The 16418-nt window shown below is 35.2% G+C and overlaps 1 protein-coding gene across 1 annotated transcript in view; it reads left to right on the forward strand.

Annotated features, from left to right (window-relative positions):
- The window catches only part of WDR44 (WD repeat domain 44), an 83272-nt gene that overhangs the window by 16676 nt on the left and 50178 nt on the right, over positions 1 to 16418 (forward strand). Inside the window, exons 2-3 of the mRNA XM_007106995.2 lie at positions 7131 to 7164; positions 12492 to 12566. Coding sequence (XP_007107057.2) covers positions 7131 to 7164; positions 12492 to 12566 — 109 coding nt within the window. The remainder of the gene's footprint in view (positions 1 to 7130; positions 7165 to 12491; positions 12567 to 16418) is intronic.

The following is a 16418-nucleotide window of genomic DNA, read 5'->3' on the forward strand; positions in this document are numbered from 1 at the left end:
TTTTGTACTTTTCCTTGGATGTGTGCCCATTCCATCCCTCCGATCTCTTCTGCATGTTCTCCTTTAAAATACTTCTTTTGACATGTCACCATGGAGATGCAATCAACAAAATTCAGACAATGAGAAATTCTATGGGATGAACAACCTAGTGTCTTTGTTTAAGACTTTTTTTTAAGAGCAGTTTTAGGTTCACAGCAAAATTGAGAGGAGGGTACAGAGATTTCCCATATACCCCTTCCCCACACACATGTATAGCCTCCCCCATTATCAATGTCCCCCACCAGAGTGATACATTGGTTACAATTGATGAACCTACATTGACACATCCATAATCACCCAAAGTCCATAGTTTACCTTAGGGTTCACTTTTGGTGTTGTAGATTCTATGGTTTTGGACAACTGCCTAATGACATGTATCCATCATTATAGTATCATACACAATAGTTTCACTGCCCTAAAAAATCCTCTTCAGAATGAACAGCCTAGTTCCTCAATACATGAACTGCAAGAAATTAAAAAAATGAAAGGAAACCTACTGATTGAAAGAGACATATCAACTGATTATAGCACATGGACCTTATTTGGATATTGATTGAAATGGACCAACTGTAAAAAAAAAAAAAAATTGAGACAATCTGGGAAATATGAATGTTGACTGTGTATAATAGGGAATTGTTAAATTTGATAATAGTGTTGTGGTTATGTTTTAGATATGTACTGAAATTTTTATGGGTAAAAATGAAATATTTCCTGAGATTTGCTTCAAAATAATCTGGCGGGGGAGTGGAGGGAGGGATATTGATTTTGATCACTATTGACCATGGTCAACATGTTGTGCATGTGGGTTCATAATATTATTCTCCCAATTTTGTACATGTTTGAAATAGCCATAATTAAAAGTTGTAAAAACTCCCCCAAAATATTTTTTATGGTCACATACATTGTTACTAGCAGATTCAGAACTAAAACTCAGGTCTCCTGATTCCAGCTCATGTTCTTTTACAATGTAGCTAAACTTACAGCCCTTCTACTTCTAGATTGGTGTCATGGTGCCCTTTCAGTCTTTGGGACCCCCTCCCCAAGCCTTCCCTGGGGAATTTGTGGTGGCACTCCTAGATAAGTAAGGCTTTAATAAATGGCCAGTTTCATTTGACCGGCTACCTACCCATGTGAAACCAGGAAAGAATATTAGACTTATTAGGGTAAATTGACAGGCTGCATGTGTTGTTAGAATCAGCAAAGAGACTTGGGTCCTAGGCCTAATTATTATTAGGCCCTTGATCTTCGCATAAGCTCTAGGAGATCAGGGCCCATGTCTGCTGTGTTCACTACTTTACACCCAGTGCCTAGCACTGTGCTGGTACGAGGTAAGCAGTAGGTAAATGTTGAATGAATGGATTAATTTAACCTTCTTTGGCCTTATTTTCCTCACATGTAAAATGAGATAGTTGGTCTAAATGATTCTTACTTCCTTCAAACACGAAAAATATACATATTCTTCCCTTCCTACGGATTTTTTAAAAAGCCTTTTAGGACTTTGTAAAGAATTACTGTAAATTTCTTTTTAACGCTAGGTAACATCATTAGGTAGTATGCTCACTTCTAACACCTGTGACAGAAAACCCACAGTTATGTAGCATCAAAATATCTTAAAAATAGCCTACTGCTATGCATCTTCTGTTGGATTGATTTTATTTCTATTAAGTAAATGAATACTGTTCTCAACATTACTAAATTAGAGAGTCAGGTTTAGCAAGTTCCAAACTCAAGCTAAGAGGGCTATTAATAAAACGTTGCATCGCTTGCATATTTTTACCTTTCACTGAAATTGTATTGAATGCAGTATTATTATGTCAGAGTTTATAAAGGATTTGACATTTTGCTTCCTACGGAAACTTAGTGAGCAACTTTTGGAAAAGCTGTAATTATTGTCATCAGGTCCAAATCCCAGTGATTAGCACCTACCTTTGGAAGTAATGACCTTATTATTCTAATGAAATTTTACCTTAGGTGTCTGAAAGTTATCACTGGATCAGGTCAGAGTTTATAAAAGAAAAATTAATTCCTATACTGCCCTGCAAAGTGACCAGAGCAATGTTTTGATGCCATGTAACATTTTAAAAATAATGAATGTTGTGTAGATACTAAAGTGCGTTGGTACTGAACACAAATACCCTAGATGCAAAAGGAAGACTACTATAATTAAAAAGCTAAATGAACAGGGACCAGAGAAAGCTTCAGTCACACATTATTTTATACTCAAACATGAGGTTCATTAGTATAAACTCAACATAGCGAGTGCATGAAAATAACTTTCTTCCAGAAAACAGGATATAATGAATTAAAATATTCTATCTATATAAGTTGCTGAAATACTAACCTTAAAATCGCTTTTATATTCAAAACCTGAGTGCAAGCCACACTAAAAATAAGTATTTGATCTATAAGCCATGTGGGCTTTTGTTTGTTTGTTTGTTTTTTAGTAGAATACCAATACTTGTTTAACTTAGACTTTATTTTGGAGCTGTTTCAGAAATTGTTTTTCATGTTTAAGTTTAATAATACCATTGATTGACATTGTCTTCAATTTCAGAAACTATGCTGCAAAATCAAAGATTTACTGCATTTTTAATTAGTATGAATATGTTGAAAGTTTTTTTTATGCTATTAGATGATGAAGGAAGTTTCTCCCATTAAAGTTATATTTTTGTTCAGCTTTGTAAGAAGCACATTTCTTATTTCAATGAAGCTTTCTTAATCATATATTTAAATGTGTCAAAAATATTTGATTTAAAAATATCCTATAATAAAAACTTTTGAAATGAAAATTGAACTTTTGAAGTTCTCATTTTGGTTTGTAAAGGTTTTGTTAAAGTGAGATAAACTACCAATACTTAAATATATCTACCTGTTAACTTCAGTTTTCTTATAGATCTCTCACTTGTGTGGGGTGTAATAAAAGTTATGTGCTTTTTATGGGAAAAATTTGGGCTCTTTATGGGAAAAATTACTGACCTTAACCTTTGAACAGGAGGAATCTAATATTTAGTATCTACAGAAAATTTTGAAAGAATATTTTTCTAGTAAACTAGACGTATCAGAGTATTACCAGACATTTCTGGATGTGTGTGTGCGCTGGATTATGTCCATGTTTCCTATAATATATCTCAAATTTAAGGGAAGTCAGAGGTATAAAATTTAGATCATTAATCATGGTATAAAAATTACATCTTCACTCCCAAACTAATGAAGGGTCTTAAAATAAACTTTCCTAAAATTACAGAAACTCTGAAAACCCTTGCTTAGAGGTCTTGCAGCTAGTTGGGAGGGAAAGCCAAGAGTAGAACTTAATTTTCTTGACCTAGTCCCCTATTTCTCCTGTCCCCAAACTCCAACATGAACAGCTATTTTCTTTAGGCACATAATCACTCTGAAATACTATGTTATTATCTCTACTTTGAAGTTAGAGACTGAGTTACGGAGAAGAGTTGAGTGGTTGTATGGGGAGACCCTCAGAAGCTCTGCATTCTTCCTTTACCATACAATTCCAGTTTTAAAAACCGGGTTTCCCAGCTCGTTGCAGACTAGAAGCAAAAATTAGAAGGGAAGGGGGAAGAAAGCTTTTAAAGGCAGGCACATGGCCAACTGTAAGAAGTGACCACTCTATTGAGGAGGGAGATGCAAAACTATAAAACACAGACATTCCAAGCATAGTAGCCTAGGGTCCTGTAGTGTGAAGGCAAATAAATCCCCTGTACCTTAGGGTCCGTAGAGGGCATTACTGTATTAAAATATAGTGTACTATTTGAGCATGATAATTACTCTGAGTCAGTAAGAAAGGGAAAATTGTATATCCTTTGCTTAAGAAGGTATTTTCAAGGGAAAGATTACTGAAACGGCAAGGCTTAGCCTATAATGTACTTATTTACAAGCTGCTTTTGAAATTTGAAATTCAAAAGTACTTAAAACACTTTCAGAAGTTTGGCACTCAAAGAGAAGCTTCATCTCTCTGGCAGTTTTATATATGGAACATTTCATTATTTTATTTCCTAGCAGTGCCAAATCAATTAGGCATTAATTGTAGTTGTTAAAGGCAGATCAGGATTCAAGCCTTTGACTTAATTAGTTTAGTACAACGCAAGAAGCAGCGCTAATTACCTTTACTTTGGTGTTCATTCATAGCACCGCTTAGAATATTCTCATAACCCTCATCTTTTAAGACCTTACACAGAAAAGAGGCAATATTGCAATGTAGTTGAGAGAGTGGATCCTAGAGCCAGACTGCCTAGGGTCAAATTCTGGCCCAGTTATTCACTAGCAGTGCAATTTAAATTACCTCATCTGACCCAAGCCTCAAGTTTTTTTGTTGTGTAAAATAGGGAAGGTAATATAACTACCTCATTGGAAAGTTGTGAGGACTAAAGAAGCAAAAGCAAGTCAAGTCTTAGCACATTTTTGGCACATGCTTATTAATAAATGATGGCCATTGTATAATTATTATTACAAGGCCCCTATTAAGAACATTTCCTGTGGGAATACTAAATAATGATTTACTGTTTATTATGGTGAAATGAATTGTTGTTTTCTCATTTTGGCACATGATACAAATCGTTTTAGCCAACTTTGCAAATTATAAATATGCTTTCACTTTTTACTAGATGCTGATGTTCTATAAATGGATGAAAAAATGTATCACAAAAAATTCCAGTCTTACAGACTACCCTGTTAAAGACAATTTTAGGCTTAATCAGACTGGAGGAAGCTATGAAATGTTTTACTACCTACCAAGACCTTAACAACTTTGTAACATTTAAATTATGTTTTGAACATGAGTGGCTTTTGTTATTAGTTTTTTGTTTAATGACATCACAAAATGCAAGCAGGATCCCATTTTCATCACCAGCTCAGTATAATCTGGTGTCTTCCATGTTCCCTGTTAAATAGCCTGGAGCTTTACGGGCTGTAGGGTATCTTTTCTACATCCCGAAATTGGTCTCAGGCTTCCCACTACTGACAAAGTCCCTTGGAGAAACTTGGTGCACTCATTATTTGTGAGTTTCAATGGAGCAATTCAAAGCTGCTGAGGAAACTACAGCTTATTGTGTGTGCCCCATGTGCTCTCTCACTTAATCCTTATAGTAGTCCTATGAAGTGTAGATGTTTTTACCCCTTTTCCAAAGGAGGAGATTGAGGCTTGGATAAATTAAATGAATTGATCAAGATCACACATAGGGTAAGTGGCAGAGACGGTATTCAAGCAAGGTCTATCTGCACATCTTCTTTTCACTGCATTCCCTTGGCTCTCAAAAGGAAGTAATAAATTCCTCTTTATAGTTTGTTCACAGCTGTATGTGAAGCCCCACCAGAACCAATCTGGACTATTTCCATGTGTGTCAACAGTTGGTCTATAACTTAGATCCTGTGAATAATCAGCTCTTTATGAAACCAGTTACACACAAGAGATAAATGTGGCGCACTATTCTGTTTTTTGGACACCCAAAAAACCTGATCAGATTTCTCAAAGTGGGAGTCATGGGGGAGGCAGATTTTCTTTTTCTTGCTTTCTCTACCTCATATGGGGCTTAAGTTTTTTGAAAAAAATCTTATTTCCTCTTGTCGCTACACCTCTGTGGCAGGTGATTTTTTTTTTCTTGATTGACCTTCAGAATATGTGCCACATGGAAATTTGAGCCTCTTCAAGGTTTTTTGGTTTTGGTTTTTAAATTTTGTTATTGTTTTGATTGCACTTGTATTATTTTACACATCCTTTTTGTGAAATATTTATTCCTTTGTTTAAAATTGGAATAACCTTGGTCCTAATCAACTCTGGATAAACAGGATTTTGTTACAGAGCAGTATATGTTTGCCAGGGAAACCAAGTAATTGGGGATATAAAACTTTTCATTCCTGGAAATTGTCCTTTATTAACATGAAATTATATCATCCAGGCACTGCAATTAAGTGGGCAGGCACTATTTTATACAGCTACCTTTTTTGTTTTTTAAACAAGCTTTAACAAACCCCTAAACTGGGATTGTGTCTTAATCATCTTCCTATCTCTAGTCCCTGGTACATACTAGATGTTCCATAAATGTTTGTTGAATAAAGGGGTTGATTTTCTGTTGAATGGCAAAAGTAATTTTTTTATCACACTGTTTTGATTAGAGGTCAAGGATTACTCAATTTGGCACATGAAGAGCATGGGAGTAGGACTCAATGCTTCTCTTTATCTGTAAAAAGAGGCTCTATGACTAGATGATCTTGAAGGCGCCTTTCAACACAAAGTTGTATCATCTGTGATCACTGCATTTAAAAAATTTAGGAATGGCATATGAATCATTTAAAAGCTTCTTACTGCATAACCCTGATAAGCGGCTGTAAGGGTATGTCTCTCCTTTGTGCTTTGAAGCAGATATCAAATTGTTCCTATTTGAAGAAAAATGTAAGGGGGGGGTGTGAAAATAATTGGTGAAAAGTTACTTTTTAAAATTATTATATCTAGAGCACTCTGTATTTAAGAATAGAGTTTTGCTCCAGTTAAAAAAAAAAAGAGCTGCAAACAAAAATAGGTTATCTCTCTTTAAAAGTAACGTAAATGTCTAATGCATATGAAACTTTTCATCCATACTGTAAATCAAAGAAGCACAAACTAAGACAGCAATAAGATCTATTTTGCCTATCAAATTTGTAAACATTTAAAAATAACACTCATTTTTGGCAAGGGTATTAAGAAACGGGGACTCAGAGCAATGAGAGTGTATTTAAATTGGTACAACTGCTCTGGAGGGCAATTTGAGAGTTTCTCAAAATGCTGAAAAGTGTGTATACTTTTGACCTGCAATTCCACTTCTAGAGAAATTTATTAAAGAAATTTATCATGGAAGAGTACAAAATTTTATTCACATTAATGCTAATTATAGTGTTATATATCTAGGAAGACAAAAGATACAAACTCAGATCTCTTGGTTGTAAAACTATGGGTCACTTTAATTTTCTTCTTTACTTTTTTATGGTTTCTACATCTTCTGTAAATGTTTTTTAAAATATGGGCTTGTCTTTCATGAGTGTGTAGAAGTATTTCCCTTCTCATCTCCACTATTCAACACTTTCTTGCTTTTATTTCTGAACAGGTCTCCAGGAAAGGTTGTGATTTCAACTTTAAAGGTGAGTTGTGCTTTCTGAAAGTGATAAGTATATTTCTACAAATTGTATACACTTTTCATTCATTTTTCTCTTTTATGTAATTCTTCGTTTTCTGCTTTGGCTTTCTATTACTTATTTTTTGCTAAGTAATATTATCATTGTATCTTACTCTAGGTGTGATTAGGTACTCTAGAAATACCTAATTAAATATTGTACTGTAAGGAAGGGACTATAAGTATTTTTTAGATTTCTGCTAATTTTTATTTGGTTTATAATTTTTAGAGTAAAAGAACACTATAAAATACTTGTATTTGTGTATGTGTGTGTTTTTAATTGAAAAAGTAATACTTGCATGACAGAAATATGGAGTAACCAAAACACTTGTATACTTCTTATGGGCACATGTATTGGCATCATAATTATATATAAAAATCAATCCTAGCCTTATATTCAAGCAAAGATGTTTGATACTGAGACATTATGCCAATGAGAACCATTTTAAATACAAGAATATCACCAAACAGAACTATTTACATCAAATAGAATATATACTATATGTGTATGTTTGTATATGGTTGTGTTTGTGTGTACGTCTGTACATATGTATGTATAATCTCAAACATGCTGTATTTTTTTTCAGTTTCAGTGTCCCTACCTTCTGTTTATACACATTGAATATTGATCTGTTTGATAAATTGTAGTGTATTCATATGGAATATTCTGTAGCAGTGGCTATGAATGAATTAGTTATACACAATAACATGGATGAATTTCAGTACCATGGTGTTGAGCGGGGGAAATAAAACAAGTCATAGGAAAATACATGTAGTAAGATTCCGTTTATATTAAGTCCAAAAGCATGCAAAACTAGAGAATATATTGTTCAGAGATACAAGCATAGTAAAACTATAAAGAACTGCAAGGGAATGATAAACACAAAGTTTAGGATATCAGTCATCTCTGAGGGGGAAAGAATGTCATGGAAATGGAGAAGGACATACAAGAGACTTGAAAGCTAATAAGTAATACTGTTCTTTTTCTTAAACTGAGTACTTAAGAAAGGTTATATCATATTCTTTATTCCTTATATTTTATAAAAATTCTTTTATATTAACTATTTAATAAAACCATCTTAAAAAACATCTCATGGACATGGTTAAAATTCACTCAGTGTGAAAAGAAGATGGTTGAAAATGTAGCTTCCCTCCCATTCTTCACCTTCCACTTCCCAGTCCTCCTATCCAGAGAGTATTGCTGTTTATGCTTGTAGATTTTTTTTTTTTTTTTTTTTTTTTTTTTTTTTTGTGGTGCGCGGGCCTCTCACTGTTGTGGCCTCTCCCATTGCGGGGCACAGGCTCCGGGCGCGCAGGCTCAGCGGCCATGGCTCACAGGCCTAGCCGCTCCGCGGTTTGTGCGATCTTCCCGGACCAGGGCACGAACCGGCGTCCCCTGCATCGGCAGGCGGACTCGCTCAACCACTGCGCCACCAGGGAAGCCCTATGCTTGTAGATTTTAAAAGCCACTTAGATCTTAAGATATTTTTAGGTTATAACAAATAGGTTTGGGGAATTTATTTTATCCCAGTAATTATAGATTGTCCTTAACTTGAATAAAATTAGATAGAAAATGTACATATTTAGTAAATAAATATGAAGTTGGATATAGTTCTTTTTTACTTTTTATTTTGAAATAATTATAGTGTCACAGAGAGCTGCAAAGATAGTACAGAGAAGTCCTGTTATCCTTCACCCACTTTCCGCAGTGGTTATGTCTTAATTATAGTACAATATCAAAACCAAGAATTTGACGGTGGTACAGTGTGAGTGTATAGTTCTGTGTCATTTTATTACATGTGTATATTTGTATAACCACCACCACAATCCAGATGAGATCTAGTTTATCATCACAGAGAGCTTCTTTTATAAAGTCACACCCACCACCTCCCCACATCATCCCTAACCCCAGGCAGCCAGCCACTACTGTTTCCATCTCAATAATTTTGTCATTTGAGAATGTCCTATAAATGGAATCATATAGTGTGTGACCTTTTGAGATTGGCTCAAATGATTGAGATCCATCCAAGTTGTTGCATGTGTCAATGGTTTACTCCTTTTTGTTAAGTAATATTCTATGATGTGGATGTACATGGGTTATTGAGTGCTTATTGTGTATAACAGCATATCTATTGATACCTTAAGCAATCAAAAGAAAAGTTTGATATAGTACCTATTTTTGATGACTTTACAACCTCACAGAAAAGATACATATATATAAGAAGGGATGATACATGTGGTATTGTTGCTTGTAGACTAGAATAGACCTTAAAAACTACAGGGAGTTTGGAGGAGGAAGGGGGACATAGAGCAATCGTGAGAGCACTGTTGCCTGGAATAGGAGAGAAAATTTTTCGGGAGGAGGTAGAACTTCTGTTAGGCTTTGAAAATTGGGAGAGATTTGCATAGGTGGATAGAGAAAAATTGGGAAAGCATTGTATGTTTGGTAATAGTATGAACTAATTAATATGCAAAGGCAGAGAATTTGCTGGGCGCATTGAAAGACTGGTGTGACTAATGTAAACATTTCAGTGGTGGAATGTTGGTAAAGTAAATTGGGGCCAGATTTCCATGAGCCTTGAATGTCAGGTTAAGAAATCTGGGCTTTAAAATTTTGAAGCAAGATATTTAAAGTCAATTTTTATATGTCTTACAAGATTTTTTGCTGGGGAATTAACAAAAGATAAGTGGTAGAAGGGTGGAAGAAAGTTCGGGGGAAAGAGACTAAGTGCAGAGAGAACTATTAAGAGGTTAGAATGTCAAGACATGAGACTCCAACAGAGGGATGGTATTGATAGGAATGGATGGATGCATATGACAACTATTTAAGAGTTGTTTCCTGGTTTTTGTTTCTTGGTTGTTTTTTTTTCTCCTCAGCAAAAAAGAGTGGCGGTCACATCTCAAACATTTTTTAAAATTTCATTTTAGTCACAGTTAATTACTCATTACACAGTTACTTCCTCATTACTAAAAACCAGAAGTGACCTGAATTTTTTAGTAACTAACATTTTTAGCTTAATGTTCTTTAGTAGATAATAATGAAGATTTCTTTGAGTGTAGACCACTTTTGCACAAATGATTTGTGAAACTGGGTCTTTTGTTGGATGTGCTTATTAAAATTAAAAAGCTCAGTTCTTATAACTGAATACTATGAGGAGAGTACAAATGGCTCTCTAATATCCAATACAGATGGAGGGAAACAGTGGTGTGAATTGCTAGAAATTGAATGCTCTATCATACCTTTTAAGAAAGCATGTATCTGAGGTTGTGATAGGTAGGAGTTAGAGAAATGGCCTAATGGTGGGAAGCTGGGATTTAGTAGGTACTGTGCTACAGTAATGGGGCAGCCCATCTCCAGAAAAAGGTAATAATTGAGGACTGTCTCAAGTCTAGCTAAGTTGGTGTTGGTTGTCTGTAGGCACATGCTTGGCTTCCATTGCTTTGTCCTCAAAGCCTGATCGAGGTGCTAGGGGAAGGACCTGGACCTTACACCTCACTAAGGAATCATAGATGACTATATATACTAAATCAGGTTTTACTAAAAAATCTTCCAATTAACCTTTCTAGAGATCAGATCCTCTGGTAGGTGCCATATCACTCTTTAAAACTAGGACTTAACAGCAGTTTACCTTATAGGAGTTGATATCTTTCAAAAGTTCAAAGTCTAAGAGAGTTTTGTTAAAGCCAAATAAAACAGAAGCCTAATCATTGCTTGGCAGTTTTGGTCTGTGATCTTTTTAAGTATTAAAACAAATTAAATTGAGGTACAGGAATTATTAGTATGTATTTTTCTTAGGTTAACTTGGGGAAAATATCCATGGAATTAAGGTTGTACAGTGCTTCTGATTTCCCTACTAATGAACAGTTATTGGAGGGTAATTGGGTAAATACAGTTAATTTGTAGGACAGTTGAAGGTGTTTCTCTAATATGCATTAACCATTCTTAATTATCATCAGCTTTCAAGAATTCTCTCTCATCTTGTCAAGATGGCTATTTCAGGGTGGTCAGGGAAGGCTTTTCTGATGTAATAATGCCTGAGCTATGACCCTAAGGATGGTAAGGAACCATCCAGTTGGCCAAAGTATAATTGTGTGGTTGTGATGGGAGAGGGAGGTGAGAAATACAGATGTCAAAGATGTAGGCAGGAGCCATATCATGTTAGGTGCTCATGGGCTGTGGTAGAGTTTAGATTTTATCTAATACTTCAAATTCCATTAAACAACTTTTCTCTAGAAGAATCTATATAAGAATTGGTAGTATTTCCCAAATGCTGGGAGGAATTCAATGAAACAACTTTTCAGCTTGAAGATATTGGAAGTCCTACAGAAATTTCTCTAGCACATTAAGTCTTTAGCATTATAATAATCTCTGGAGTAGAGAGATTATTGGAGCCTGTCCTGATACTTGTATAATTGCTACCTTAATACATACATACATCCTTATGTATCTTAGGTCACTTATCTGTCAAAAATGGTTATAGTGACTTTCTGACAAGCTCTGTGATGTACACCAAGAATTATGAAAAGTTGTTTTCTCAGTATTAGTAGTAGCATTCAAATTACTGTACTTCTATAAATGTAAAGAAAACTTAAGATGGAAAAGAATATTGTGTTAAGATTTGCAAATGTATGATTATCTTACTTTACCCGAATTTTTTTTCCAACAGAAATGCAGCATCCATTTTACCTTCTCTAACCTCCCAAATATATATATATATGTACGTATGTATATATGAATGTATACGTAGATATATATGTATTTTTGGTGGGTTTAGTATTTTTCGTCTGTTACTGTTTTGGGGACTTCATTTAATACCGGTTAAATCTTGATTCCTTTTATGTAAAGCGTATAGAGTTTTTAAGAAAATGATTCTCTGAATATGGTCTTCCTCATTATGTACTTTTGTGTTTATTCATATTTATGAAGCGATACTTTGGGAAAAATAACAATTCTAATTCAACCCTTTGCTTAAGTCCTTAATCTTTTTAAGCTACAAAGGTACTTAGTAGTTCTTATCTTCCTGCACAGTTTTTTAATGTTAAAAAGTTGGGTACATGTAAAGGAAAATATCCTATTACAATAGAAAAATCGAAAATTGCTGATTGGTAACCTTCCTATGCAAATTAAATTGTCCCAATTGGCATAAAAATCTCTGGGCATCTATCAGTATACAAACATCTAAGCTCTTTATGGGCCTTTGATTTATTAATGCTATAATTTCTAATTTATACCCATTTTAAACAAAGTTTTAAAGAAAGGATATTTGGTCTTTGTTTCTTTTCTTTTTAAAATAGGAAGCAGAGAACTCTGCACACAAAGTTGGAAATGAGTCCCCTGTACAAGAATTGAAGCAAGATGTGTCTAAAAAGGTTTGTAAGATAAAATGTCAATATTAGTTTAGCAGATGTCATATTTTTATGGTATATTTAAAGTGGAAAATTTTTTATATTCTTTTAGTATAGTGCCCTATATGTGGTGGATGTTCAGTAAATGTTCCTGAATCTGTTGAATTTGTGATTGAAGTTGCATCAGGCTTTTTAGAAGGCATTTTGTAATCAAACTAATTGGTAATTTATGCTTGAATCAGTATTTTTAAAAATGTTTTATAATGTGTTTTTATTTTTTATACTTGTATTTTTATTAGAGTAAGCTATAGCTACTCTTGAGGTTAGTACCAAGAGGTAAAGATACTGAAAAACTCAGTGCAGCAAATTCTGATGTCTTGAGGAGTTAGAGGTTACAAGCTAGTACCTTTGATAACTTTTAAGGAATAGATCATATGAAGCTTCAGAGTTTGGTTTACTGGAAAAGACTGAGCATAAGATAAAAATTTTGGCAATGGGTTGTTCACAGTATCAGGATAAAACCCAAGGAGAAAGAATGGTGTGTGTCTGTTCATTTATACCAGTTTTGAGTGTTTTCTGTGCCCCAGGCACTGTTATAGCGAGTGGATTTCCAGAGACCAATGCGACGACACATCCTCTATCCCAGAGTTTCTCAACAGCAACACCTTTGGGGTGAATAATTCTTTGTTGCGAGGGGGAAGGAGAGACTGTTCTGTACATTATAGAATGTTTAGCAGCATTCCTGGCTTTGACTCACTAGATGTCAACGTCCGACCCCCCCCCCCCCCCCCCCCCCCCTACCCCATCTTGACAACCAGAAATGTCTCCAGACATCACTGAATGCCTGGGGGAATGATACCGGGCAAAATCTCCACCAGTGTAGATTCATTGTTCTACCCTTATGGAATTTAGAAATTAATGGACTACATATTTTAATATTGATCATACTTTTTCCTTTAAAAAGAAAAATTTCTTTTTTGGGAAAAATGGTTTTGTGTATCAGCATGAATGAGATAACAAGAGTGGTACCCTTTTTTTTTTAGTCAGAAATTTCCCACAATTCTACATAAACAAACAGCTGTCTTGATTTTTTGGCATTCCCTTCTGGTTCTCACTCATTTGCTTTTTTTTTTTTTTTTTTTTTTTTTTGGCCTATTTGTAGTGTAGATAGAATTTTGTTGGTGATGGTGTTGTTTTGTTTCTGACAGAATTTTATATTCTGCCTTTTCCTCTTAACATTTTTTGATTTTCATCATATTTCTGCATGATTTTAATACTCGGTTTTCATTTGGTCTGTTAGCTTCCATCAAGCAAATGGATTATTATGTATCTAGCCATTTTTATTGTTGAAAACTTGAAAAGTTTCTGTTTTTCCACTAGAGCTTTTCTTTCCCTTTTTAAGAATTTTTTCTTGGGATAAATTACAAATGGGTAAGTATAGTTAGTAGCCCAAAAAAAGTTATTTTTAAGGAGAGTTTAGAAGCTGAAAAAATAGTAAACACTGTGGAGCCATAGAGTGAGTCTTAAGACTCTAGGTATTACTTTTTAAGTTCTAGCCTTTTCAAGTGAATTAAGTATCCAACATTAATGATAAAGGCTGTGGAGTTATACCCTGGATCAGGACACAATCCCTGTTCCCAGTAACTTACATTTTAGTAGAGAAAATTGGATAAACACAAAACTGAGTGTAACAAGTGTTCAAATAGGCTTGCAAACTTTATAAGAACGCAGAGGGAGGCTTTACTTTCTCCTTGAGGATAGGAATGGGGAAGGAGGAAGTAGCATCTGAACTGGTTCTTGATGAATGGATAAGATTTGGGCAGGTAGAGATGGAAGAGGAAAGGCATAACCAAAGGCGTGGAGATGAGGAATGTGCAGGATGTTTGACGATGAGTCTAGAGACCAAAGTTAGGGCCAGGTTATGGGAATGCCTCTTATGTCATACTAAAACATCTGGTTTTTATTTTACAGTCGCTGTGAAAGCAATGATTTTTTTGAAGCAGGGAGGTGATAGGAAACAGTTGCTTTAGCGTGATCATTTCTATGTTAGTCTTGATTCTCACTGTTCTCTTGTTCTTTCCCTATTTGCTACCTCCTGAAACCCGACAGGGAACGGAGGTGGGGAAACAGGGCTAGGTACTGTAAATAGGTGCTATGGGGGCATATCAAGAGGTAGAAAACATGGGCCTTGTTTTCCAGGTGTGGAGAAAATATTTATATAGAGCTAGCTCATGTACTACTCTGTATTTATATTCTAGTTCATATTATAATGAACAGTAAGAGTGATAGGAGTCCAGAAGAGGAAGAGATTGTCCTCAGGTAAGGGATTAGAGAAGGTTTAAGATTTTCAACCTTGTTTTAACCCCTCTGATGGCATAGGCCTTTTCACTCCGCATAGTGATTATTTGAAACCTTTACCTTCACCTCATGCTCACTGTGCCCACCTGCATCTGCTTACTTTCATCAGATAACCTGGCTTCCCACTGCATGTAGGTGTGAGAGGCTAAGAAGCCTGAATTCAGTCCTTTTCATCATCTCTCACTTCCCTCACCTGCAAACTTGTTTTCATCTTTTACCTCTTTTTCATGCCATTCCTGATAATTTAGTATTCTTTTTTTTTTTCCTGTCCAAAGTAGAATGATATAAAGAACACTGGATTTTTTGGAGAAAAACCGGATTTCAGTTTTGACTTTGTAGTTTACTAGCTGTGGAACCTTGGGCGAAATACTTAATGCCTTTACCTCAGATTCCTGCTTTTGTAGAAGGGAGATAATCTAGCTCCCTCACAAGGCCTGTGTAAAGATTAAATGGCAAATGTGTGTACTGGGTCTAATACACAGCAGACCCTCTTTCCTTTCTTCTCCAGAACTTGTTATCTTCCTTTCCATTGGCTCCTTCCCCTCTGCTTATAAAAATGCTGGATCATTTTCTTGCACCCTCTTCCATGTATAGCCAAGCTTTTTGAGAACATAGAGTGTGCCGGCTGTCCCTATGTCTTCACCTCTTATTCATTCGTAAATTTACTGTAATCTGGCTTCTGTTATTGCTAAAGTACTCAGAGCTCAGTAACTACCTAATGACAAATTAGGTGGACTCTAGTTAATATTTCTCTGGTAAAAGTAAGGTAGGTCTAGGATAAAAATTTGAAGATTGAGGAAAATTAATATGTAGAATATGCTGGGAAATCAGGGATGAATATTATTGAACGGCTTAATATCCAGTTCAACTTGGCATGAATTTGTAGTAAACCACATCAAGATAGTTCCATAACACATTCTGTTAACTTTCTGGAGCCAAAGAATTGAGAAAGCAGAAGTCATCCATGTCTCCGTGGTGGAAAGATAAGTGAGTGGGCTGGGAGATTTCTTGTGTTAATAATGACAGGACTGGGTAGAAAATATATTTTCTTCTAAATGTTGGTAGGAGACCCAGAAAGCCTGCCTGTAGTTTTCAACTGTAGATAAGAAATAAAAGGGAAAAAAGGCAAGATGAGCTGGGTTTTTGAACTCTTTTCATGGTCCTGCCATCTCTCTGCAGAGCAGGGGATTGATTAGATGTAGCCTGTTTAAGAACATTAATCTCCCTGCATCTGCTGGCTTTCCATGTCCGGCTTGAGTTCAGAGCTGAACAACTTGAAATCTTGTACAAGGTGGTTTTGATTCTCATAGTTTTGTTAACTAGGCTCAAACCAGCAGGCAACTAACTTGGCATAAATATGTAAATGAACTATGACATGAAGCATCTGAATGTAAATTTAGGTTTAAACTTTCTTTTACAGTGTTGATTGAATTTTTGTGATTACACGTGCTAACACAGATTCCCTATATAATGGTTAAGAGTACAGTGTCTGGAACCAAACTCCCTACGTTTATGCCA

The sequence above is a fragment of the Physeter macrocephalus genome, chromosome 21 (assembly GCF_002837175.3).
Source record: "Physeter macrocephalus isolate SW-GA chromosome 21, ASM283717v5, whole genome shotgun sequence".
NCBI classification, from domain to species: Eukaryota; Metazoa; Chordata; class Mammalia; order Artiodactyla; family Physeteridae; genus Physeter; species Physeter macrocephalus.